The 26,161-nt window shown below is 34.2% G+C and overlaps 2 protein-coding genes and 1 long non-coding RNA gene across 5 annotated transcripts; 2 read left to right on the top strand and 1 right to left on the bottom strand.

The window, feature by feature from the left end:
- The first annotated feature begins 9,991 nt into the window (after window positions 1–9,991).
- LOC108221961 (uncharacterized) lies at window positions 9,992–14,360 on the top strand. The gene is made up of 5 exons (XM_017395832.2): window positions 9,992–10,600; window positions 12,608–12,658; window positions 12,959–13,021; window positions 13,109–13,177; window positions 13,773–14,360. The coding sequence occupies exons 1-5, from the start codon at window positions 10,292–10,294 to the stop codon at window positions 14,046–14,048; spliced, it is 768 nt and encodes a 255-aa protein (XP_017251321.1). The 5' UTR covers window positions 9,992–10,291; the 3' UTR covers window positions 14,049–14,360.
- Window positions 14,361–18,209: 3,849 nt separating this feature from the next.
- On the top strand, window positions 18,210–21,404 carry LOC108221969 (uncharacterized). 3 transcript variants are annotated; one of them, XR_010292063.1, is made up of 9 exons: window positions 18,210–18,372; window positions 18,484–18,554; window positions 19,158–19,254; window positions 19,331–19,447; window positions 19,564–19,620; window positions 19,729–19,785; window positions 19,869–20,007; window positions 20,522–20,636; window positions 20,745–21,404. It is a non-coding gene; the product is annotated as an uncharacterized LOC108221969 (long non-coding RNA). The 3 variants fall into 3 exon arrangements; XR_001806890.2 differs by lacking the exon at window positions 18,210–18,372 and having other exon boundaries at window positions 18,379–18,554; window positions 20,745–21,402; XR_010292064.1 differs by lacking the exon at window positions 18,210–18,372 and having other exon boundaries at window positions 18,379–18,554; window positions 21,139–21,338.
- A 3,280-nt stretch (window positions 21,405–24,684) lies between these two features.
- LOC108221963 (ethylene-responsive transcription factor ERF084) lies at window positions 24,685–25,678 on the bottom strand. The gene has a single exon (XM_017395835.2). It carries the CDS (start codon window positions 25,647–25,649, stop codon window positions 24,918–24,920), a length of 732 nt encoding a protein of 243 aa, XP_017251324.1. The 5' UTR covers window positions 25,650–25,678; the 3' UTR covers window positions 24,685–24,917.
- Between the last annotated feature and the right edge of the window lie 483 nt (window positions 25,679–26,161).

The following is a 26,161-nucleotide window of genomic DNA, read 5'->3' as shown; positions in this document are numbered from 1 at the left end:
GTACTGAATATCATAATCCAATCCAAGTAATTTTGATAACCATTTGTACTGCAAAGAAGTGTGAAGAGGCTGCTCCAATAAGAATTTCAGGGATTGGTGATCTGTTCTTATAATAAAATGATGACCAACCAGGTAATGCCTCCATTTTGTTACTGCCAACACTAAAGCCAACAACTCTTTTTCATAAACAGAAAACCCCAAATTCTTTTTATTAAAAGATTTACTCAGATAAGAGATTGGCTTCCCTTGTTGCATTAGAACAGCTCCCATTCCAGTAGCACAAGCATCTGTTTCCACTATAAATGGTTCAGAAAAATTTGGCATTGCCAATACAGGGGCTTCACATAAGGCCTTTTTTAGATCATTGAAAGCAGTAGTAGCCTGATCACTCCATTGAAATCCCTCTTTCTTTAATAAATCTGTCAATGGCCTAGTAATCATCCCATAATTCCTGATAAATCTTCTATAGTATCCAGATAATCCCAAAAACCCTCTTAATGTTTTAACCGAGTCAGGTATTGGCCAGTTAACAACACTAGAAATTTTCTCAGGATCCATACTTACTCCCTTAGCAGAAATCAAGTGTCCTAAGTACTCCACAGAGTCAGCTGCAAATGTACACTTAGATCTCTTTGCATACAGTTCATTTTCTGCCAACAGTCTCAATACCACTTCTAAATGCTGCACATGAGCTTCTACACTAGGGCTGTATACCAGAATGTCATCAAAGAATACCAGCACAAACTTCCTTAAAAATGGCTTAAAAACCTGGTTCATTAGTGATTGAAATGTAGCAGGAGCATTTGTCAATCCAAATGGCATGACAACAAATTCAAAATGACCATGATGAGTTTGGAAAGCAGTTTTATAAGTGTCAGCTGGCTTTACTAAAATTTGGTGGTAGCCAGACCTTAGATCTAATTTTGTGAACACTGCTGCTCCATGTAATTCATCTAATAGTTCATCAATGTTAGGTATGGGAAACCTATCTTTAATGGTCAATTTGTTTAAATGCCTATAGTCAACACAAAACCTCCATGAATCATCTTTTTTCCTCACAAGTATCACAGGTGATGCAAAAGGACTATTGCTATTCTTAATGATTCCACTGTCCAACATCTGTTGTACCTGTACTTCAATCTCAGTTTTTTGTGAGTGTGGATACCTATATGGTTTTAGTTTAAAAGGTACAGATCCCTCCTCTAAAGGAATAACATGATCAACAGCTCTAGTTGGTGGAAGTCCCACTGGTATCTCAAATACTTTAACATACTTTTCAAGTAAGGAAGAGATTGGACCTGGTAATTCCTGTTGCACTTCTGTTGCACATAGTTTCTCCTGTATTCTTGCTTGAGATAAATTCTTATTCATGGTCTGCAGATCCTTGCCTCTGACCAATTGAATTGTTGCTTTTTCTACTCTTCCACTTAGCAACATTTGTGATCCTTCTTCAGATTCTGCATTCAATTTCAGATATAATTTCTTGAAATCAAATAAAATGGGACTGAATTGCTCCAACCAATCCACACCTAATATTAAATCCCAACCAGCAATATCAATTACTCTCAAATCAAATACAAATTCATATTGCTGTATTCTCCATTTCACTCTTGGTACATAAAATTCACTTACCACTTCTCTACCATCTGCCAATTTCACAGATATTCTCTCACATTTCCTCTTCTCCAAATTAAGCTTGTTAACTATCCTGTTATCAACAAAGCTTAATGTACTACCTGTGTCTGTCAACATTTTAACTTTCTGATTCTGGATTACCCCCTCTAGAGTAATTGTTTTCCTTGCCAATTTCTCAGATAAAGCATTCAGGGAAACCTCAGCTACCGTACCTTCATCCTCTTCCATCAAAACTTCAGCCAACAAATCACTTTCCCCCTCCTCCACCAACATAAATGTGTACTGCTGGTTCTTACATTGGTGACCCTGAGAGTATTTATCCCCACATTTATAACAGAGGTGATTATTCCTTCTGTACTGGAACTCTTCTGGGGAAATTTTCTTGAAATGATCCTTTGCTTTTCCTTCTTTTTCTTTACCAGAACTGTCTGCAACATTGCTCTTCTTATCATCCCCACTCCATTTAGTACTCACATTCACTTTCTTGGTATCAGATTTTTTAACCAAGATATCAACTGTTTGTTCTTGATATTGTGCTATTTCTATAGCATCTAACAATGTTCCTGGTTTCATCAGCCTCACCATTGGTTTCAATTCTCCTTTGAGCCCTGATATGAAACTGGAAATGAAATATTTCTCATCTAAATGAGGGTTCCTGCTTATGACTACTGATTTTAACTCTTCAAACCTTTCTACATAATCAAGAACTGTGCCATTTTGTGTTAAATGTATTAAACTCTTCCTGTTCATCTAACCCTCCTTTCTTTCCAAATCTTTTAGCCAAAGCCTCACAAAATTCAGACCAAGACACATTTTCTTGAACCAACTTAAAACTCTGGAACCACACATCTGCTTTACTTTCCAAGAACATTTCAACAAATTCCACCTTAGACTTGTCACTAACCTGGTTAATGAGAAAGAATTTGTTACACTTACGAATCCAAGCTCTGGGATCCTCACCATTGAAACTTGGAATCTCCATTCTTGGCTGCCTAAAATGCCACTTGAAAGAGCCATCCTCTCTATTCTGTGATTGACTCCCAGGATTTCGTAACAGAGGTGACTTATCAATGAACATTTCTCCATCACGACCTACTGTTCTTGCCAAATTGAGTCCCTTAAGAATCCCTCCCACCTTTGTCTGAATACGATCCTCCATTGTTGAATTATACAACTCAATCTTCGCATCACAATTTGTAACCAACGAAACCAATTGATCAATCTTGTTGATGATCTTCGACTCCATAGCCGTCGTAGTTTGCTCAATTTGTTTGTGACAAGCCGTACTGACATCTTGAATTCTACTTTCAATTTCTCGCCATGAATCCTCCGTTGATCGAGATCGTGTGCTCGTCATGATATGTCGGAGAATCTATCGATCTGATACCACTTGTTATGATAATAGCTATATTTGTATTAAGAATGAGTCTGTTACAGTAGAAAATGGGGAAGAAGTAGAGAGAAACAAGAGAGAAAGAAATGAGACTACACAATAGCTACCCTTCTTCTCGAGCTAACCACTACTTATAACTGTTTTTCCCGCCCCAGTAACTAACTACGAGCCTGACATCTTACTTGTCATGTGGGTCTAATACTCGGCCCATATACAAGGACGGACTACCTTTGTCCCCAAATGAATTCTAACTTCTAAATGAAAATGTTGTTTTCTGGTCAATTCTTTCTGTTTTAAAATCAAAATTCATTCTGTTTTAAAATCAAATTATCAATTATCAATGTACTGTATATGTTTGCAGTTTTGAGAGTCGACCTCGAGCATTAAAGTTTTAACTGCCACTTCTCCACTCTTCAACATTCATCCTCCTTTTATTAATCATCTTCGCTCTTCCATCTTCTCTCCTATTTATCCGTTTTATTAATAAAGTCAAGATCTAACCCTTTTTGGGTGAGTTCTTGTTAAGTACCTTGTCATCAAGGTTGTGCAGAGACGGATCTTAGTAGGGGCAACTAACCCCCCTTAATTTTTTTTACAAAAAAATTGACCTCCCTAACTTTATGGTCATATGCGCCACTGAGGTTGTGCCCATTTTTTGAGATGTTTGTGTTTGTTTTGATGTTTTCGTCTGTTTTGTTATGGGTTTCGATGGCGTTTCCAAGAAGGATTTACATGATATTTTGAGTGATTTGTAAGGCTTGTATCAAATATGGCACGTCGGTTAATATCACAAGAGCTCACCTTTCACAACATAAAATTGTTCATGTTTTGGGATCATTCGTTGATCCGATATCAATTAATGTAATTGATAATTCTGAACATTGGGTTACAGATGATGCTGCTTATATGAAGGTCAATTGCGATACTACTATATTCACAACTGATTTATGTTGGATTGCTCGAGTTTTGATTGTAATGTTTTTTGATTTAACAAATTTAAGTATTCTATTTGTTACACGATCTAAAAAAAGCGGTTATATGTTTAGCGCGTTTTTTGTTTCTTAATCAGGTTGTAATTGACAATTCGAGGGTTTGCTTGGCTGAGTTTCAGTTATTTATTAAATTATTCGCTTTTTGTTAAAAAAAATAATCAAATTTTCAATAGCAAATTATAAACACAAATAATATTTCAGTGTATCAGGTAAACTTAGACAGTATACTGGAGTATGACATCTATATTAATGAAAGATTAAAAATTTCGATTGATGTATATTTAAATTTAGTTGTCATAATATTTTAATTTTTTCAATATAATTTTATTATATTATTAAAATTTAAATATTTAAAGTTTTTATTAATCAATTATTGATGATTACTGCACCAAATTACACGTCTTTAATTTAAACATTTTAGCGATATTATTTCAATCTATTTTAATAAATGTAGTAATCTAGACATAATTATGAGTCTATCTCGATTATAATAAAACATCTATGTTGTGGTATTAAAATTGACTTAAATATAATTAAAAGAATTATTCAAATATCTTAAAATCTTAGTATTTTTATCAAATTTTTTGATACCTTTTGATCAAACAATAAAAGTTTTTCTTTCAAATAAAAACTTATATTAAAGAACCCAAACTATACGCACACTTTCCATTAAACAGATTTAAAATTCCAGTTATATCAAAGGTATGTGAATTAATATATTAAAATTAATAATAGAATAATAAATATTAAAATAAGATAAAACCAAAAAGCTAATAATCTATCCATAAAACCGGTGGTCCATTTCCTTCAAATTGTTGTACATTGACAAATTGACACATATTGTGTTGCAAATTTGCAATAACATTGGCAAGCCTTTCTGAAGCCCAAGAAAGAGGGTCCCCACATCAATCCCCAAACACACACAACACTTTGAATCACTGTTTACTCTCTTCTACACCATAGTTTAATTTTGTATTCATTCCTCTGTCTTTCCGTCCACTCTCTTTCCAAAAGCGCGTGATTAGTGACACTTTTGGTGAATCATCTATGCCTTGGTTTCTGTTTTTTCCAAATATCCTCCTTTTTCGGTTTTGGCTTTTTGCTAATTTAGAACATCACACCCGTTACTAAATCATTTTCTAAAAAATAATATGATATGATGATATATTAAACATCATAATTATTTCAATTTTATTTTTTACCCTAGCTCTTTATTTATATATTATTATTATTTGAAACAATAGTCGAAAGTAAGTGAACAGAATAGAATAACGTAAATATTATATTTAATAAATAATATATTAAGAACACCTAGATGCTCTACAAACAAAGAATACAAAGAATACATATGAGGTTCTTAAATTTTTAAGAGCCAGCAAGAGTGTATTGAAACAGTAGAGCAATAGAATTGAGAAGTAAATAAGTTAATAAAGAGTTTGAAAAAAAATAAAAGTTATGAGAGAAGTTAGAATTCTCAATTTTTTAAAAATTTCTGCTGATTTACACAAACGGATCGTGAAAAGTAGAAGTCAAAAACAACTTCCGCTTCAGTTAAACAGACAATCACACTATTTTTACATTTTCTTTAAATATAATATTAAGAACTTGCTTGATGAGCATATCGGAAATGCTCTGTGCCCTGTTTCATTCTCAAGTGAATCATTTGCTTGTTAAAATTCATAAAAAAAACTGAAAATTTAAGAGTTAGTAGATTTATGGACTTACAAGTTAATATATATTTTTAATAAATTCTAGACGAAGTAAAAAGTTAAGTCCAATATTTAGAATGAGAGAGTAACGATCTTGATGCTGGAATGATTTTTCTAATATATAGTCGAACTTAATTCGTTTATTTTCTCTTTTCATTGAGAATTAGCTTAAATCAATTGATCTGAAAATAAAATTATAAGAGCAAATTTACACGACCAGTCATAAATCTATTATATATCTAATATGAAAATAAGTTTATAATGTTCCTGTGATAGTCTTATTGATAATTTCAATTCTCTTTCCTCAAATGTTATACTTGTTTAGAAATTTTTCAAAAAAACTTTGAAAGTAAAATTTGAGAAATAACTAGTTTCTTCTTAAATGTTATCTTCAGACAATGGTTTTTTAATGGAAAGGGAATGAATTTTTAAAATAGTAAATGAAATATTTTGAAAAAGAAATGTTTGAGAAAAAGATATTTTCAGAAAGAAGTAAATACTTATTAAAAAAGAAAAGTTTAAATTGTTAAGTTTTCGAAAATGATTAATAAGCGTAAGAGGTCAGTTCAAGTGACGCCAGCGTAATTAAGGTGTCGTAAGAGGTTAGTAATACTAGTGCAGCGCAAAAAGGCAAAGGAGTTATCTAATTGGGTGTCTCAATTGAGGTCCAGATGGACTTATGTCCGGTATGAGGACCTAAGTGGCATATCATCCGTATGTTCTGAAAACATTGAGAAAGAATCCAATCATAATAATGTTTTTCTAAAATTATTTTAAAAATAAATATTTGTCAGATAGTTATGATGTAATGTTGTTTTCAAAAAATAGATTCTTTAATGAAATTGTGTTTGAAAAGAAAATCAAATATTCACGAAACCCAAATTGATTTTATCCTGAAACCTTGAAGTTAACTAAGTTAGACTAATATATTTCCAAACTCTACTTGTCACCTAAGGTAATCACTCGAACGTTTGCCTCTTTTCTTGAATTAGATTGGTTACTTGTCGAGCATGATTCACTCATGTTTTATTATCTAACCCTGACATCAAGTTGAGAAAATGGTGCGAATCAAGTTTTTCGTGCCAGAAAAGGTAACTCATATCGTTACATGTATGGTTATATTTTAGATTCGTTGTCTTAGATAGAGGTTGCGTGAAAGTAGTAGGTTGTGGAATTAGAATTATGTAAGAATTTGATTATATGAACATATGAATTATTCAGGTTATAGTGTAATTCTGAATCAGTGTTATGTTTCTAACCTTCTTTTGAATTGTATTAATATTTAGTTTTGTTTATTTCATACCATAATTTATAATAGGTCCCAGATATTTGGGATTAGAATATTATATCTATATCTTACATGATTTTATGATTATGTGACTAGCCAATATTCTAGACCCAAGATGGAGAAGGTGTCACATTTTATGATATTAGCTAAATTAAACAAGTCAGAGAATATGATCTAACAATACACTGTTAAAATTGAAATATTTCAGCAACGAATGTTGCGATAATACGAGAGTCAAATATGTCTAAATATTAAAATAACACCAAAATTATATAAGTCAGCATACATAATATGATATTATAATATAATAATATAATATAATTTAATTATAAGATATGGTTTATTATAAATATTAAATACAATAATATATTATAATATACTACAAGTTAGCAAATCGAATATAACATGATAATAGTATAAAAGTCAAACACGTTAGCAAATTTAGCCAAACATTGTTGTAATATTATGAGTATGTTAATATAATATTGTAATAATTAAGTGTTAGAATATGATCCTGGTAAGCCCTCCTCCTAACACCTTGAGGTTTTAGGAGAATTGGTCACTTAAATGGTATCAGAGCCTAGGCTCGTGGGAGACTCGAGTTCGACTCCCTGTGACCCCCAATATTAACAAAAGATGGGCGCCCGTGATCCACTCTCGACCTATAAATGGGCTTTCGAGTGAGGGGGAATGTTAGAATATGATTCTGGTAAGCCCTCCTCCTAACACCTTGAGATTTAGGAGAATTGGTCACTTAACATTAAGTAAATTAATAAATTATAATAGTGAACTCATTTATTATAATATTGACCTGATATGCAACACTTGTCAATATGATTGACTTAATATTGTAATATTAAAAGAATAAATACGTTAAGATGTCACAAAATTACATAAGTTAATGAATTTAATATGATATTACAAAATTACAAAAATTAGTACATGTCATAATATCATCAAACTAGAAATGTCACTTCAATATTTATTCAAATATTATTATTATTATTATTATAGTTAAATAAATATCTTATAGAATAAGAATGTTTGAGAAAGAAATATTTTGAAAAAGAAGTAAAATTTCTATTTATAAGGTTTCAATTGTTAAGTTTTTAAAAAATGATTGGTGAGCGTAAGAGGCCGAGTGGCGTACACTTGTCCAACATAATTAAGATGGCATAAGAGGCTAGTAATAAAATGTTACATAATTGCGTGTCTCAATTGATATCTATAGGGACTTTAGTATGATATGGGAACCTGCATAACTAATCACCCGTATGGTTGAAAAGTGTCGAAAAAGGATCTAATCAGGATAATGTGTTTTCTAAAATTGTTCTGAAAGCAAATGCTTATTAGATAGTTATAATGTGACGTTGTATCAAGAAATAAAGTTTTAAGGAAATTATTTTTGAAAAGAAAATCAAATATTCTTGAAACCCAAGTTGATTTTCATATAAATGATTTTCTTCAGAAACCTTAAAATTAACAAAGGTAGACAAATGTATTCCCCAACCTTGTTTGACAAATATAGTAATCACTTGAACATTTGCATATTTTTTTTTGAATCAGATCAGTTACTTATTGGATATGTTTAACTCATAGTTTATTATCTAACCTCGATATATAGGTGTGAAGATAATGGAACCAAGTCTACTGCTAGTCTCAGATGGAGGTTATGTGACAATAGGTAGTAGAGTTAGAATTATGTAAGGATTTAATTATGTAAATTATCCGGGTTATAAGTGTAATTCTAAATCAAAGTTATGTTTCTAACCTTCTTTTAATTTTAATAATATTTAATTTTGCTCATTTTATCCCATGACTTGTGATAGGTCTAGGGTAAGTCGGGGTTAGAATGTTATATTTATATCTGACATGATTTTATGATTATGTGATTCCACAATCTATACCTCGGATTCGGGGATGTCACATGTTCAATATTAGCTAAATTAACAAGTTAGAGAATTAATTTAACATTTTAATATTAAAATTGAGATATCTCAGCAATCTTAATCGAATGTTGTAATAACATCATAATATAGTATAAAAGTTAAACATGTTATACTATTATTATAATACTACGAGTTCGTTAATATAATATTATAATAATTAAATAAAAAATAAATTATAATATTATAGAATTTAAATACGTAAATAGATTTAGTGTGACGTCACAAGATCAGAAAACAAACACGTCAGCGTGTTACGATATTACAGAAGTTAAATAAGTTAGCGAATCTCATTCATAACTACAGTACCATAACACGTCAATGAATTTCATGACGTTACTGTGTTACAAACATAAAACACATTGATAGTGTAATCAAGCGCTGCAATACAATCAAATCAACTAAATACAATTTTAGCTTGATACGCAACACGTGTCAATATAATTCAGCTGATATTGTAATATATAGAACACGTCAGCGAATCTCATGTGACGTTATAATATTACAAAAATAAAACACATTTATAGGGCAATCGAGCGCCGTCATATGATCGAATCGTCTAATTATAATATTGACCTAACACTCAACATGTGTTAATATAATTGTTGACCTAATATGGCAATATTACATAAATAAATCAAGAAGCTACAATATAAAAAATTATATAAGTTGATGAAGCTAATATAATACTTTAAAATTATCAAAATCGTAATATCATCAAACTAAAAATACCACCATATATTTATTCAAACATTATAATATTATTATTAGAGTTAAATACACATCTTGTGAATTCACAAGATACATGCTCTAAAAAAAACTATTTACAAAATGCTCTTACTATATCTACACCAATGAAATTTCATGAAAAAGAACTATAAAGCGTGGAAATAAGTAAAAGAAGTGTAAATATGCTTTGCAGTGCTCACTTTCACTTTTGAGTTTTTAGTAATAGTCCTTCCCCTGACTAACTACTAGATCTTGTTAATTTAGTTTCAGAAAGAAGAGAGGAGTAGAAGAAAAGAAACAAAATAAAGAAAGAGGGACGTTCAGTGCCACGTAATACATGTAGGGCCCTCCCGTAGAAAGAGATGATAATCTGCGTCAGACCATCCAAATGTATTTACAAAAATTAAATTCAAGATTGTCAATTTGGCATCTTCACACACACATGAATTAACAAGTGTGTGTAGAGATAAAAATAATAATAAAGGCCAACCTACTTACAAAATACACTCGTATATATCTTATGCATTTTATTTCTCTCTGCTTTGTTGTATCTCTTTCATCTCTCTCTCGGTGTCTCTCTCGTTCTCTCTCGGTGTTTTATGATGGATGGTCAATGGCTGAAGGCGGCTATGGAAGATGATGGTACTCTGGCGGCTGAGGTTTTGGTGAAGCTGCTGCAAGCTCCGGTGGCACCTACTCCGCCGCCTCCGGCGGCGGTTGTGCCGATGAAATGGACCGTACGACAACCGCGTACGAAGTCTGGGTCGAACAAGAGGGCGCGCGCACGTGGCAGCCCTACCACTCCTCTCTCGTGGACCGGTGGGTCCACTTCTCTGAGCGGCGGCGCTGCTCCTGCCGCTGCTGGTGACGGCTCCGAACAGTCTAGCCGTCGTGGTGCAGGATCTAAGGTATATCGTCACATCTCTCTCTCCCTCTCTCTCTCACATCTCTCTCTGTCATCTCTCTCTCTCTCTCACATCTCTCCCTGTCATCTCTCTCTCTCTCTCCGTGTACGAGTCAGCTGGTGGTGGCTGGCGAGGAAGGGCTCATTTAACTCTCGTGTCATTCGATGTTATGTTTGTTTTTTCAACATGCTTTGACCAAAACACCCCCGCGTTACTACAGATGTTTCCACTTTCCTTTTCTCTAGTCTACACCTTTCCTCTATTTTTCCGATCTGACGTGCCTCACCGCCGATGACCATTTCCCCCTGACCAAACTACCCTCCACTCTCCCCCATTCGCCACTTCCCAAATTTTTAACCCAAGGTCAAAACCGGAATTTCGGGCCCTTCTGTAAAATACCGGGTTAACTCGGAGACTCTCGTCACGTTTTTTTATCCTCACCGCATCGCACCAGCCAAGAAAAGCATTCATTATCGCAAGGGGAACGCTCGGTGGCACGCCTACAATTTGTCAAAAGACCAAAACACCCTTGGACACCCAAGGGTATTTTGGGAAACAAATGACGCAGAAACTGTCCACGAGTCTTTGTCGTGGACTGAAAAATAAATGGAATCTCTCTCTTTTTACATAGGAGTTTGTTTAAAATGACGAAATGAGTGTTCTGGAGTCAAAAGCTGTTCTGTACTTTGAGATTTTGTGAAGGGTAGTTTGGTCATACGAAATATGTTAGAGCGGGGGAGGTTACCCACTTAACCTGGCGTGTTGTCGTGGCAGATGGATGGATGTGTGGGCTAGTGGTCTTCACTTTATTTATTTATTTATTTTTATATTTAATATTTTTCAAAATAAAAATAATATTTAATTTTGTTTTTTTGTATTTATATTTGTTTAAGTTAAACTGGGATGACAGCTTGATTACAGCCAATGGGGAGTGATTAAATTTCTTGAAGAGTTGGGCTGTGTCAGAGGAAATAATGGGTAAAAATGTAAAATTTGAGTTTTTTATTTATAATATTGTGGAGTTTGTGACTTGTGAGTGTTGAGGAAGCTTGGAAGGGGACAATGGGTTATGGTCAAAGAAAGAGTTGAAAAGGTCAATAATATGTGAAGAGGAGATAAAAAATATGAAGATAGAATAACAGAGATGTGATGCTATAGTTCCAAGTATGTGAAAGGACTGGTTTGGTATGCATGGGGCCTAGGGGACCATTGTAAGTGTATTTGTGCCTGATGTTTCTGTTTTGACAAGAATGTGTGGCCTAATTCAGCTTTGTTAACCTCAAGGGGAGGGTTTTTGGGTAGTTAGTGGTGTGAACTGTAGACCCTTGTTATTGTTTAAGTTGCGGAGCTGGGATTAAGAATGATTGTTGATAAACCGAGGCCGGACCCTTCTGAGGATGTGCAGCTCGGGAGCCGGGTCTGGGAGAGGAGGCTTTTGGAAGGACTTGTGCAAGTAAATTTGGAAAGTTTGAGAAGTTGCGGATTTCTTGTTAATTTTATGATATTAAGTCGGAGTATAGTAGCAGTCATCAGTTGAACTAGTTGCTTACTCTGTATGATTATTTATGTAAGAGATAGTACTTATGAAGTAGGTTTAACCATCGAGTCGAAGCACTGATACACGGGTAAGTGTACGGAGTAACAGAGAGAGAGAGAGTGTGTGAGTACATAGTATCTGAGCTTGAATTGGATTAGCCGATTAGCTATATTCTTTGCGGCGCATTGATGATAAACATCCAACTGTGGACGTACATAGTCTGTAAGCTTGATTACGTAATCTAGGGTTAATATGGATCAGGCGATTAGCTATTTTCTTTTTGGCGCATTAATGATGAGCATCCAATGAACGCGCATAGTCTGTAAGCTTGATTACGTAATCTTGGGACAGAAATCACTTCGTGACCTAAGTAATATTGCATTTTTATCTCTGTGAATATACTTGGAAGGCACCATTTCTTATTATATCAATCTTTTGCTCGGCTAACAATCTACATATACTTCTATTTTCAGGTTACTGCTGTGAGTGAGGCGACCCCCTCAAAGAAATCACGAAAGAAGAAGGTTAGTTTTATCTCAGTTTCTTTATTGTGTTTCTGAAATGACATGAAAAAACTTTTATCCTTTTTTTTTTTTTGTCCTTTTGCACTAATTAGAACTTTTATCGAGTCCTGACATAACATATTTAAATGCTTCTCTAATGCCAATTTATTGAGCAACTTTGCATAGCTAATAGCCAGATAGGTAGACCAAGGTGTTTCAGATTATTTAATTTTTTCAATTTTAATTGCAATATCTAATGTTATGGTGTTTTAGTCTTGAGACGTCATGTTCTTAACTGATGTGTTTTTTTTGGTTCAACAGACGACAAATGAATTGAAGGGGGAAGAGATCTTAACTGCGCAGGATAACAAACAGATAAGAAAGGTATGCCAATGCTTTCTTTTGTCATACAGATCAGACCAAAAATATGTGTTTCTTGAGTACCAAATTTATAATTCTTTTGTTGCACAGACAATTGCTTCTATTCGGGCCAAGCTGGGCAAGAAGAAATCTGAAAATGTTTTGCTGAAGAAGTTGAAGGTGAATTTCATACCAACTTTACTGTTATTTAGGTCAATGTCATATTTCTCTATGGCTCGCCACAATCTTAATTGATCTTGGTGCGAGTATAAACTTGCTAAATAATAGTTCATAAAGTCATTATGCATCCTTTTATCTGTGTGGGATGGTGCGAAACTATGAACATCATGGAATGACAAATATGCTGGTGATGGAAATGTTGATACATCGAGAGAAGCCCCTCCTCACCTTTGCTCAGTTATGACTTGGACATATTGAATAGATCGTATCAATGGAAATAGGTATCCAAAAAGTTGAATTCCTTTCTAAAACCTCAACTCAAAAAGGTCTCCAAGTAACTGACTATGGATGTGAACCTTTTTCGTTTCAAGTTGGATACCTTTGTTGTTTAAAATTACATGTCGTTGATTTAAAGTTTGCCTATTTAAATGGGAGCGTGCAGCGAGATGAGTCCTAAGATCTTCATATACGATCACCATTAAATGTGATGATACACCGTTCACCTTTTTTGCAACTCTGTATAGTAAAATAGCTTGTTATGAATCTGTACATCTTACCGTTCCTATATAAATTTATATGTTGCCTTCAATTGCAGGCAAATTTGGCAGCTGTACCATCTGCCAAACCAATTGCTGGACCTCGTGCTGCTCGACCTGTTCCTGTGTACGTTCCCGTGAATGTGCCTCTTCCCATGAATGTGCCTCTTCCGGTGAATGTGGTGGTGCCTGTGCCGGTGCCTGTGCCGGAGCCTGTAACGGTGTCTCTGTTTTCGTCCTTAACAGAAGTTAAAGGTGGTTCTGACAAGTTTGTGATTCCGGACCTCAATCTTACCTTTGTGGAGTCGAAGGACGCAGGTGCAAGTGATGTGTAAAGCTGGTTTCAGAATCAATTTAAAGTACTGACAGTATCTTGTGTAGGTTCAGTTTTATAGCAAGCGCAACTAAAGACACAAAACTCCTTCAATACCATCTGCATTACTAAGAATGCGGTGAGTATGTTTCCATTATAACATGAAGGTATTGAGGGTAGGATAGGATCATAATCAGTATTCTGCATCGACATTTCTTTTATTTTAGGTTTCTAGGGCCTGGTTCTATCGTTGGAGTTTCTTTCGAGAATTTTTACAGATAAGATGTAACTATTACATAAAGGCAATAACATGCAGCTATCTTTTTCTTTTTCATGTGAAATAGTTTTAGACGCAGTTTGGCAATGCTTCCGGGTTTTGGATGGAGCTGCCAAAACGTCTTAAACTTGAGGGCCATGTGAAATAGTTTAAGACGCAGTTTGGCAATGGTTCCGGGTTTTGGATGTAGTTGCCAAAACGTCTTAAACTTGAGGGCCTGATCTTAACCTCTAGTATTTGCCTCAAGAAGTCAGGCCAACATGTTCTTTTGTATATTAAGGGCCTGGCAAGTTACCATATATTTGTATCCCCAAATGCGATAGGTCTCCCCAATGCAGCCGCTTTGCGGTTGCACTGTTTCTATAGGATTCAAATGTCTAGTATGTTTTGAAGTTATCACAGACCTTAGCAACTCAGGACGACATGATTCCCTGTACAGTATACTCTACCAAATCAGTGTGTGTTTTTTGAATAAGGTCTGGCCCTAGCCCACCGGTGCAGGCTGTGCACTTGCACTGAACCCGCTAGCTTCAATTGCTTCCAACTTTTTTATGGACGGAAAGCAAAAGAATGCAAGTGAAAGTAAGTGAAATGGACATTACTAGTTTCACTCACTTGATAGAGAGTATTTCGGTATGCACACTTGCTCCGGAGCTAAAAAAAGATTAGAGACTAAACTAGTTTAATTAATGTGCTCCTCGCTTAGGAAGAAAAGTACTAAATTGATTGTTACTTATAATTTACCCTTTTGTTTAGGAAAGTGACGTATTGTTATTTCAACATTTTTTTAGTTATTCTCATCCCTGGCTTTCCTTTTCATCCCACTTTCGTGTTTTGGAGTGAAAATGTTGGGATTTAATGAACTTACTTCCTTCTTCACTTGTTTTCGTTGCTAAAAAAATCCGGGAGCACAAATATGAAATATGAGTGCAAATTTTGTTATTTGTTTTCCTCCTCTCAGTTTTCCTCTTTGTTTAAACCCGACAGCAGGGTCTTAGTTATCTGCACTAGGAATTCTCAGGCAGGTCCTGGGGATCAACCTTGAAGCCATGTCATGCAAGAGTAGAAATAATATCTCTCATTCCTTTGTTTCGGAGAAATAAGTGGCTCACGAGAAATGGAATTTCCTGAACTCTCTTTCTCATTCCCGATTCACATCCTCGAAAAATAAGTAGCTCAAGAGGAATTGGATTTGCTCCCTTAGTTACTCGTGGGCTATTGCATGACTTTGTGTTCATGGATAGAAAATTTCTCTTCATAGATGCACTAGTTCATCAGAGCTGAAATTATTCAGCTACATCCTTTCTGGGCCTTGTCCACCCAAAAGGCCCATCAACATAGGTATATAATAATCTACTGTAGTAGCAGTCAAAAATCAAATCAGATTTGAAATATTTAAACAAAATTTATTGAAGAATCGGGGGCGAGATCCTTGTGTCATGTCAATGAATAGGTGGTTCGTGTAGCAGTGGATATCCCCTAAACAACAGTGAGCAATTGATGTAGAAATAGATGATAATCATCGTAGATATAATAATTGCTAATTTAAGGGTAACAGAAGACTTCGTAGCAAAATCTAGATCAAACTTCAGATCCTGCTTGACAATAATTATTTGCGTTGAAATTTACCTTCACTTTCTTTATAACCTGCAAACCTTTATACATTTCATTTGTTTGTGCATGATGAGGTGAAAAGAGAGAGGGCCATTTTTTTCCCTCGTAGGTAAAGATCCCGGAAAAGGTGAGCAATAAGTATTAGGTCTTGTTCCCGAGCAACCGTATCTAGCACACTATACCGTATCTAGCACACTATACGGGGTCATTAGATTTATATTTTAAGGACTCAGATTCAATCAAGAAGCACTTTTTTAAATTTACACAAACGACCCTAAAAGATAACATTGTAGGGCCCACGTATTTTGAAGGCAATAAAAAGGAAATGATGTGTTTTGTAGTAGTAAAAAGAGTTAGAAATGTAGATATGCAAACAGAAAGGTACGTACAAAAACAGAGAGATCTTTGACGATGGCAGCTAGTACTGGGATGCCACTGCCACTGGTAGTCAGAGTATGAGTCAGTTAATGACACCACTATTCGTACTATTCTTCTGCTACTGCACCTTCTTTCCCTCTGCTAATGAACTCCCAAGATTTAAGCCCTCTTCCTCCATACATCACTCTCCGCGGGCTCAGACTTTTCTATTTATATTATAAAGCCTGAAGGCTGTTTGAGGGTGTAATTACTAAAAGCCCTCCCCAAATACTTCGTATCTACATCCCTTGCCATTGACTACATACGGAATGCTGCTTCCTCCTTAGACACGTGTATGAGCTTTGAATTAAATAATATAAAAACACTGTGCAGCCAGCTACTTTACCAAAAACTGCGCTCCGAACTCCCACAGTCCACGTGACCACATCCTATCTACTCCTCTATATCACATGCCAAACTGTCCTACGCCTCCCTACCGCTTTGTACAGCCTAATTTGAAAACGTTCCATTTAATACGAGTCCCTTTTATTTAACTGAAAAAATAGTTATTATTATTATTATTTATTAAATTATTTATTAATGAGTAAAGTTTATTGGATATTAATGAGTAAAGTTTATTTTTTCATTTATATATTTAAAGGAATTGTTTTCTATTTGAAATTTATTGTATATAAATATTATTAATATAAAAATAAAAATACTTTAAATGATCTTTTGAAATGATCTTTTACATTTCCATAAAAAATTTAAAAATAAAAATAATTTAATAAAAAAATTCTAGGTTTTTCAACCTATCATAATCGAGATAATAAATAAGGTAACTTGATCTGGTTTTAGACATGTCCAAACACAAGTTATCCCGACTCATATCATGTGTTTGTCGATGGGTTAATTATGAAGTACGTCCCTTACTCCAAACGTCTGAGGTGAGTCACCGATTACAAAACTGACTCAAATGAGTGACTCAGTAGAAGAATTTATATATCACTCCATCATTAGTCGAAATTTTGAAAATATTATATATTAAGTTTCGCATATTTTTTATGAATGGTTTTTTTTTTTAACAATGCAGGTTTATATGCCTTACAAATTAGTATCTGTTGAACCCGGATGTCCCGGGACAATAGAGGATAAACCCACCACTGGGCTATCCAAATGAAAGATTCTCAGTTATAGCTGATAAAATTTTAAAAATCTAACAATATTAGTTAGAATAGTAGAAATCGGAACTTTTCATTTAGATATAATATCATTCATAAAAAATGTGCGAAACTCATTCTATAATACTTTCAGAGAATTTCGACTAACGATAAAGTGATATTTTTGATACAAATTACGTTAACGAGTGACTAATTTTTGTGATAATTTTTTCCTTTATGAGAAGATTAATATTGAATAGTTTTTATATTTGAAATATGTAATATATTTAAATGTGTTAGCGTAAACCATTACAATCGGTAAAAAAATAGTACGTACTACGTTTATTATTTGTTGTTACGGTGAATATTCACCATATTAATATATACTCCCTCCGTCCCCCTCAATTGTTTACATTGGAGGGAGACACAGAGACCAAGACAATGTATAAAAATGAGTAAAGTTCGATGAAAAGTGGGTAAAGCGGTGGGACCTATCAATATTTAATAATAGATTTGAGATAGTGGAGGAAAGTAGTGGGTAATAGATTTGAAATAGTGGAGGAAAGTAGTGAGGGTAATAGTTGTTTTTATTGTTATGAGATAGTAGGGGAAGATAGTGGGTGTAATCATGAGAAAAACTTACTATTTATAATAATATAAAAAAATGAGAGGGACATCCCAAAGTAATAACACTAAAGAAATGAGAGGGACAGGGAATACTGCTCACAAAAACCAAATCACATCTACTTTTGTGTTATGCACGTTTTCCTATACAGAAACAAACAGAAAGATTTTTCTTACTGATGCCGCTTTGTCATCGTTTTTGAAATTTTGAAATTCAAATTTCTCATCCTTCAACTTTTGTCTCTCTTAAATATGAGTTCAGGCTCATTCTCTCATAACAGGAGTATTCTTTTGTTAGTCATAACTATTTATATGTATTTTTTTTATCCATCTTTTGAAATGCTTTTCAGTCATTTTCGCATGTCATACTTATATATGTGATTTAAAAGATTTGCACTAATTATTTTCAAATGTTATGCTTACAGATTTGTAGCTGAAGGTTAGATGTATCAGTTTTTGATTGTAGAAGATGTTACCAAATCTCATAATATTCGAGGCAAGTAAACATCAGTGACTTTGAATTGATGCATATAACTGTTTGGTTAAAGTTCTCTTCGTTTTTTCCGATTCAGTTGTATAATTTGAGAATTTTCGTACGATATGAATCCTTTTGCATAAGAAGTGTTTGATTGTGGTTCCGAGAGGGAGATAGTTCGATCATTTATGTGTTTAAACTAATTGGATTATATGTTCTATTTTTGCATACTAAGTGCTTGATTTTAGTTCTGAGAGGGAGAAGTCATTTATTAAATCTTTAAACCAGTTGGGTATTGTTATACTACATTATGTTTGATTGTGTTAAATTACTGTGTGTAATTGTGTTAAATTAGTACGTGTAATTATTGTGTGACTCTCAATCTACTTTAACAGTTCTCAACCCAATATACGCACTGGGTTTCAAAATTCAAACAAATCCACCACATCCCAAAATTCAAAAAACAAAGAACATCTCTCTCCTAATTGTTCCTAGGAGAATCTCAATATGCAGCAGCTGAAGCGAACGAAAAAGATAAAGATTGTGTCGATGAATCTGTTCAAGAACCCTTACTTTTTAATCTTACTTTTTAATATTTGTAAAATTTTTAATGCTATCATGCAGTCAAAGTGTTGAAAGCAGAATGACAAAAAGACAGGAAGATTGTGAAGTTTGCAAGGATGATAGCACTTCTTCGAGTGACAGAGAGACGGGAAAATAGGTTCATATTCTTCGAGTGAATGGTCCTTTTATAGTGCTGTATCTTAGATACGAGATTGATATGTTTGCTCACTCAGGTTGTATGCATGGCTGCACAACGGAAGAAGCCGACAAGCTGAAGCAATTAAGGTGATTTTGGTATTAAAGTGAGCCTTAGCCAGCAATCACCTCAAGTTCTGCAGATTTAAATGGAGGTGCAGAGGAAACTTCATGAGCAAATTAAAATAAAAACCTCTTTGTGATCGTACCATTATCTTTTCGAATTCATTTTATGATATTACAGGAATCTTATATAGATGATTTGGTACAGATCTACGAGACGAAGGTTCTGCTATAAAAAGAGCAAGCTATGGCAAGTGCAAAACTGGTGAGCATACAGATTTGCCAAGAAGGTTTTTAAAAATGATTAGGAATAAATAATATCCTGTTTTTGATAGTTATGTTTCTAACAATAATTGATATTGTCTTTATTTAGGTAAGCGGGAAGGTTTCTTACAATGAGTGCAAATTAGACAATCTCAATTCTCACAAGGTATCAGCTTACATAAGCCATTATGACTTGCATACTCCTGATAATAGTAAAAAAAACAATTGAATTTTCTGCCCATTGTCAAGGTGTCGAAAGCAGAAAATATGACAGCAAACTGAAAGTCGGTTGGTTTCTTCACACACCATTTCCATCTTCTCAAATTCACAGGCTGATGCCGTCTCGATCAGAGCTGTTACGTGCCGTTCTTGCTGCTGATGTAGTTGGGTAAGAAATTTTATATGTAGTCTATAGGCTTGCAATCATATTTATTATCATAGCACAATGAGTCGGTTGCTGATTTTAAATCATAGGTACAATAACTGCAACTAGGCTCATCATAATACAATTATACTGAGGGGAGTGACATAATTAAAGGTAATTAGGTAGGAATTAGGAGTCAATTTTGCTAGCTGAATGTTGTAGATTCTAGACAATCTGATTTCTGCAGAAGTATATATATATTATTTGTGTAATCTTTTAATGCCTACCTCATAATTAAGCATGATCATGCTTTACCAATAATGCTGCAGTTACTGATACCATTCTCTATACTCTGTATATACAATAAAGCTGATTTGTAGTATGGTGACTGCTTATTATGTTTAGCTTGGGTATTATTGTATTAATAAGAGCTCCCCTTTATGAGTTTACCAATGTTAACATATATGTACTTGCATATCTTTTTTACCCCCTTATTTGCAATAAGCTGCAATAACTAAATGATGATTTCCCTTTTTAGATTCCATACCTATGACTATGCAAGGCACTTTGTTAGTGCATGTGCTAGAATTCTCGGACTGGAGGGTACACCTGAAGGAGTGGAAGATCAAGGAAGGCTGACCCGTGTGGTCGCGGTATGCATAAGTTAATATGTACATAGATCGATGTCATCGAGCACTTATATTAACATGTGCAAGCTGTTTCCATTAATTAAATATTTTAATGCTGCCTTTAATTGATAGGTTGGAGAGGAATGAAGTTTGAAATGAAATAAGTATGTGTAAAACAATGTAAGTGTAACGTAGGGATGATATATTTAAGTAGGTGAGATCAAAGTTGATGATGTAGCAGACAATATCGGTGAATGATGCGGGTGGGAGAGAAGATCGAATGCATCTGTACACTAGAATATAGTGATCAGAAGTTTTAGAAAGGCATGAACGAAGTTATGGATGTTGTACTTGGATGTTAAGAAAACAGACTTTACTCCCAATCCTGTGAATTTCAAAAGATGGTAACATATAGTTTAGATGTAAAATATTTGTCTCCCATGTAAATTTCTGTTTCGATATGTGTATAATATATGTGTCTGAATGTTTGGATTTTGATGGGTCCATTGTGTGGTTGTGTTTGTAGATTGAGGGAGGGAGAGAGAGAGTTGCTATAGGAACAGAATGAGAGAGGTATTGTTTGATCTGAGTAGTTGAAATTCCAGTATTGTCAGTCTTGGACAGAGTTGACAGGAGCCATTGAAGTTGACTCCATGATAGAGATGATCCCATGATCGAACTACTCAATAAGCAGGTACGGTTGAAACAGGGATGTTGCAGTGAACAAAAATTCCCATTGCAGAGTGTCCATTTTTCAGAGTGGCATAAAATTCTTGCAATGCACATTCCATTTTAAGTTATTGTGCATCCTGTATGTTCGCCTCTATGATAGCTGGCCTCACTATTGCAGAAATATCTGTGTTTCAATTTCAATTTTCGTGATGACTTTCAGTAAAAAAATTTAGAGACCAGTCACTAGGAGTCAACAGATTACACTCAAGTAACAAAACTCTGATTCATTCATAAGATAGCAGGCAAAGACCCTATCATAGAAAAACAGTTAATAGTTAAATTATTTCATTTTTACTGTATATAATATATTTTAAAATTCTATACTTCATTTAAAATATACATCTTTAGTAACAAATAAATCCAAATCAAAAGATATTTCAAATGTAAGCTCGGTCTTCTTGAAATAAATTACTTCCTGCCTTAATAAACATATAAGTGTGCCGAATTTTTTAAGACTTATCTCCGGAGTTTGTACATCTTTTTGTCACTTATATCAGAATTTATATTTTATTTTCTGAAATGCCTAATTTGTATAAAATGATTTATGTCCATATTGTAGAATTAAGGAAAAAGAAAATATATCATTTTTTATTTAGTGTATAGTAAAACTTAAAATTTATATATTATATTTTCGATTAAATCTTTTCCTTCTAAAAATGTATGGAACTTAAATTTGTTTTGACTAATATAATTTTGAATTTTATTTTTAAACTTGCCGAATTCGTATAAATTGATTTTTGTCCGTATTGCAGATAAATAAACAAAACTTAGTAATTTAATTAAAATAAAAATGCAGGAAACGAGAAAACCAAATATGGATGGATTAAATCTTCCACTCCAACATAGGACCTTTACAAAAATAGCAACTCAAGAAAACGTATAAATATATTATTATGATTTTGTCTTTTTTTTCTTGCTCAAATTTATATATTAAATTATAAATATAAAATTTATAATAATTAAATCAGAATTTAATAGTTTGTGTTTTGTGATTGCCTTGAGTGAAAATCCAAAGAGAACTCAAACAGTAGAGATCTTTCACGATGAGGGTTCAGTGATTCGGTAGAAGAAACTCAATTTTCACCTTTTTAACTTAAGAAAGGGTGTAAAGGGTCGCGCTCAAGAGACAAGCAGTCCTTAAAATAGAACCATAAAACCACTAAGGTCTTGCGGCAGAACCTTAAATTTTAAATAGATTTTTAGGATCTAAATCTAAATACATGTTTTTTTTTTCATATTTTTCATCGTTGTGTGTGTTCAAAAATAATTTTAAACTATAAAACATAGATATTGACATTTTTTGCATGTGAAATTCTGCTCAGAACCTTGACTAATACTTAAGTTTTGATGCTTGCAACTTTAGATCAGCAAATACTTAAATAAAATACTAATTAAACCAAGACAATTCCCTTATCTGGAGAACAAAACTACAAAACAGAATAACTCGGACCACTTTATAGAATAAAATCACCTGGAACAACGAGAAGATCTAAGAAAACGAAGGTCAAATCAAAAAAGGTTTTGAATCTTTTGATCGAAAAATAAACTAAAGTAAAAGTTTCAAGGTTCCCTCTCTAATGATTAGTAACAAAAAAACAATTAAATTTATTTTTTTTAACTGCCCGAGAAGCTGACATTTGAAATCATATCAACTCAAATTAATGTTCACAGTAATTATGAGAGTAATATATTTTTCATCCACAAAATCGGAAAAATTGTTTCATTAAATCATTTTTAATTGCATTTCTTTCTCAAAATCTTTGCATTATTAATTTTAATTAAAAAATCATCTCTATAACCATGCGTAGCGGGCAAAAAATCCTAGTTTCTCATAGTTCGTGATCTCTGAGTCTGAACTTTCACTAAAATGGAACTGCTTCTTACTTTTACAATAATGTACATTTGCACACATGTAACTTATGTATTCAAAATACTCCTTTACTTCTCTTTTATGCACCAGAACCATATCATTCTCTAGAGTCACCATAGATATATTTTGTTCACAGTGGCCGAACAAAGAGACGGATACGAATAGAACCGGCGAAACAGACGGTTCAACACGGTCCGAAATCATTAATTAAACCGGGACAGGTCAGAATTGGTACGAGCCATTATATTATTCATCAAGCCAAAACATGTCATTATGTACAAATTTTCCAACAAATAATTAATTAAACAGTGACGGATTGATTTTAAAGTTAATTACACTTTGTGACTCCTAGGTTTCCTCCAAACGCAGTTTGGTACCTGAATTTTAAAACGTGGCAATATGCACCCTGCACTTTACATTCTCGTGCAAGTTGTAACTCTGGTCACTATTCCGTCCAAATCTGCCGTTGACTTTAAGTGTTTGAGAGGTAACAATGTGTATATTAGTTTCTAACGGATACTTTACCCCCTGTGACCACTCAAAATTTATGTATTATACTTTAAAATTATTTTCGAACACACACAACGATGTAAAAAAAAATTAAAATAATTTTGAAAACCTAGGGGTAAAGAATAGATTTCAGGGAGTTTAAAATATATTCAGAATATCGTAACTAATATCGTAATTATGAACAAGTAACTATCTGGGACGTAACTAATATCGTAATTGTGAACAAGTAACTATCTGGTACGTAACTAATATCGTAATTGTGAACAAGTAAGTATCTGGCACGGATTTCATTAGACATGATAATTTGGTACACACGAAACACAATTCGAAAACTTAGTGTTTGAGTTTTAATTTTTGATACACGAACACGAAAAATACACACTGTAAACTTAGTGTCGGATAGAGGTTTTCATCTTATGTACATGAAAGTACAAGTGTGTACACAATATAAAAATTTGTACACAATTGTATGTTAATAGAAAATTTTAATTTATATTTCTAAAATAATACATAAAAATGTATTTTTAAAATACATTTTAATTGAAATTTTATTATTACATTTATATTAGATGTACATGAAATGTACATTGACACGTTTCGAAATGGATATAGATTTCATGTTAGAAATATGAAAATCCACCATACGTTCAAAATGGATATAGATTTGAAAGTAGGTACGCGAACCCTAAGCGGGTCGGGTACGGGTTTCACATCGAGTATACGAAAAACGAAAATACACAACAACCGACAGGAAAATACACAACACGACAGCGGTGACTAGGTTCCGGTAACCGTGAACCGGAACGTCCCGGTTCGGCACGGCTGACCCCAGTAGTGCACCGCAAAATTTTCATCTTAATCTAAATGAATTTTGACAAATATTTCAAATGCCAAGACCTTCAAACCCGAATGTTTCGGAATCCTGTTAGAACATTAACAGTTGATGTAAATATTCTTCGATTTCCCTATTCATCTTCAACAGCCACGCCGGAAAACAACCGTACCATGATTTCCTCCACTTTTACAACAGTATAAAACACATGCACCAACATTAATCTCTAGTCATTACAGTACTACCAAACTAAACCACACTTAACTACAACACTTAATTACCTAATAGTAATAATCTTAATTCTTACAGCATTACATTTCCAAGGGAAGCTACACTACAACACAACTAACTCAAAACCTAGCTACATTAAAAACCCACCATTAAAGCTGAAGCTAGTTGTCCCTAACTTCAAATCCAGCTCTAAATCAACCCCTTCATCAAAATTCATATTTTTTATTTTTTCCTGAAATTTTGTGTTTCTAGGCTCTACTTGAGTGACACAAGCTGTAGTGTTACTAAATAACTGAGCCATAGATGTCACCACTGCACACTTCCTCTTGTGGGCCCCGGTCTTGGCCCCGCCGGCTTTCCTCTTCTTCACTTCCGACGACAACGACGACGACGACGACCCCTCCGTCCCCGGAGATATCGGAAACACGGAGGGAATCTCGAAGTTGGTTTTCGCCTTCGACCCTCGAAGCCTCCTCGCCGCCGAGTCATAAGCACGCGCAGCCTCCTCCGGCGAGTCAAACGTGCCTAGCCAGTGCCGGCACCGCCCTATGCGGTCGCGTATCTCCGCCGACCACCGCCCCCACGGCCGCTTCCTCACTCCCCTGTAACTCCTCTCCTGCGGCGGCGCGTGTGCAGCTTCTCCGCCGCTATGATCCTCTTTCGCCGTGTTCTTGTTGTCAGGGGATTTAACGGCGGCGGAGCGGCCGAACAGGACGTGCTCGCCGACGATTGCACCGATACCTTCTAAAACAGGACTAGGGTTTTCGTCAGGTGGGCCAGGTGTGGGCCATGAGTAAGGTTGTTGTGTTTGATGATGGTGATAGTCGAGAAGATATCGATGAATTTGAAGATGAGTGTTCATTGCTTAGGGTTTTTCAAGAAGAGAGCAGCTAAAATTTAAAAACACAAGACACAAAATGATCTCGGATATGATGCTATTTATATACAAACCAGGTGTATTATTTTATTGTTTAATTTAATTATTGTTGAATTGTTTATTTAAGAAGTGGTTCTTGTTTAATTAATGAGATTTACATATAAGATACTCCTGTCAACTCACTCAAATCTCACACTGTAATAAATTTGCAAAAGTTACACTTCCGAGATGATGCCAATGACAAATTCACCCCTGTGTATATAACTTGTGAACAAATTCGAGACATGAAAAGCTCATAATTTATGGATTATAAAACTTGGATATTTTTATAATTTTTTAAAATAAAAATGGTAAGAAGGTATTTCATATTCGGATTTTCTAGTGTGTCACCAACAACCATTTTTTAATTAGGCGTTAATTCTTATTGGTCTCATCTCATTAATAATGATAACCCTTCCATGCACGAAAATCCTCAGAAATAAAAACCTCTCACCTAA

The sequence above is a fragment of the Daucus carota genome, chromosome 5 (assembly GCF_001625215.2).
Source record: "Daucus carota subsp. sativus chromosome 5, DH1 v3.0, whole genome shotgun sequence".
Lineage (NCBI taxonomy): Eukaryota > Viridiplantae > Streptophyta > Magnoliopsida > Apiales > Apiaceae > Daucus > Daucus carota.
This window is presented reverse-complemented; position numbering and strand designations above follow the sequence as displayed.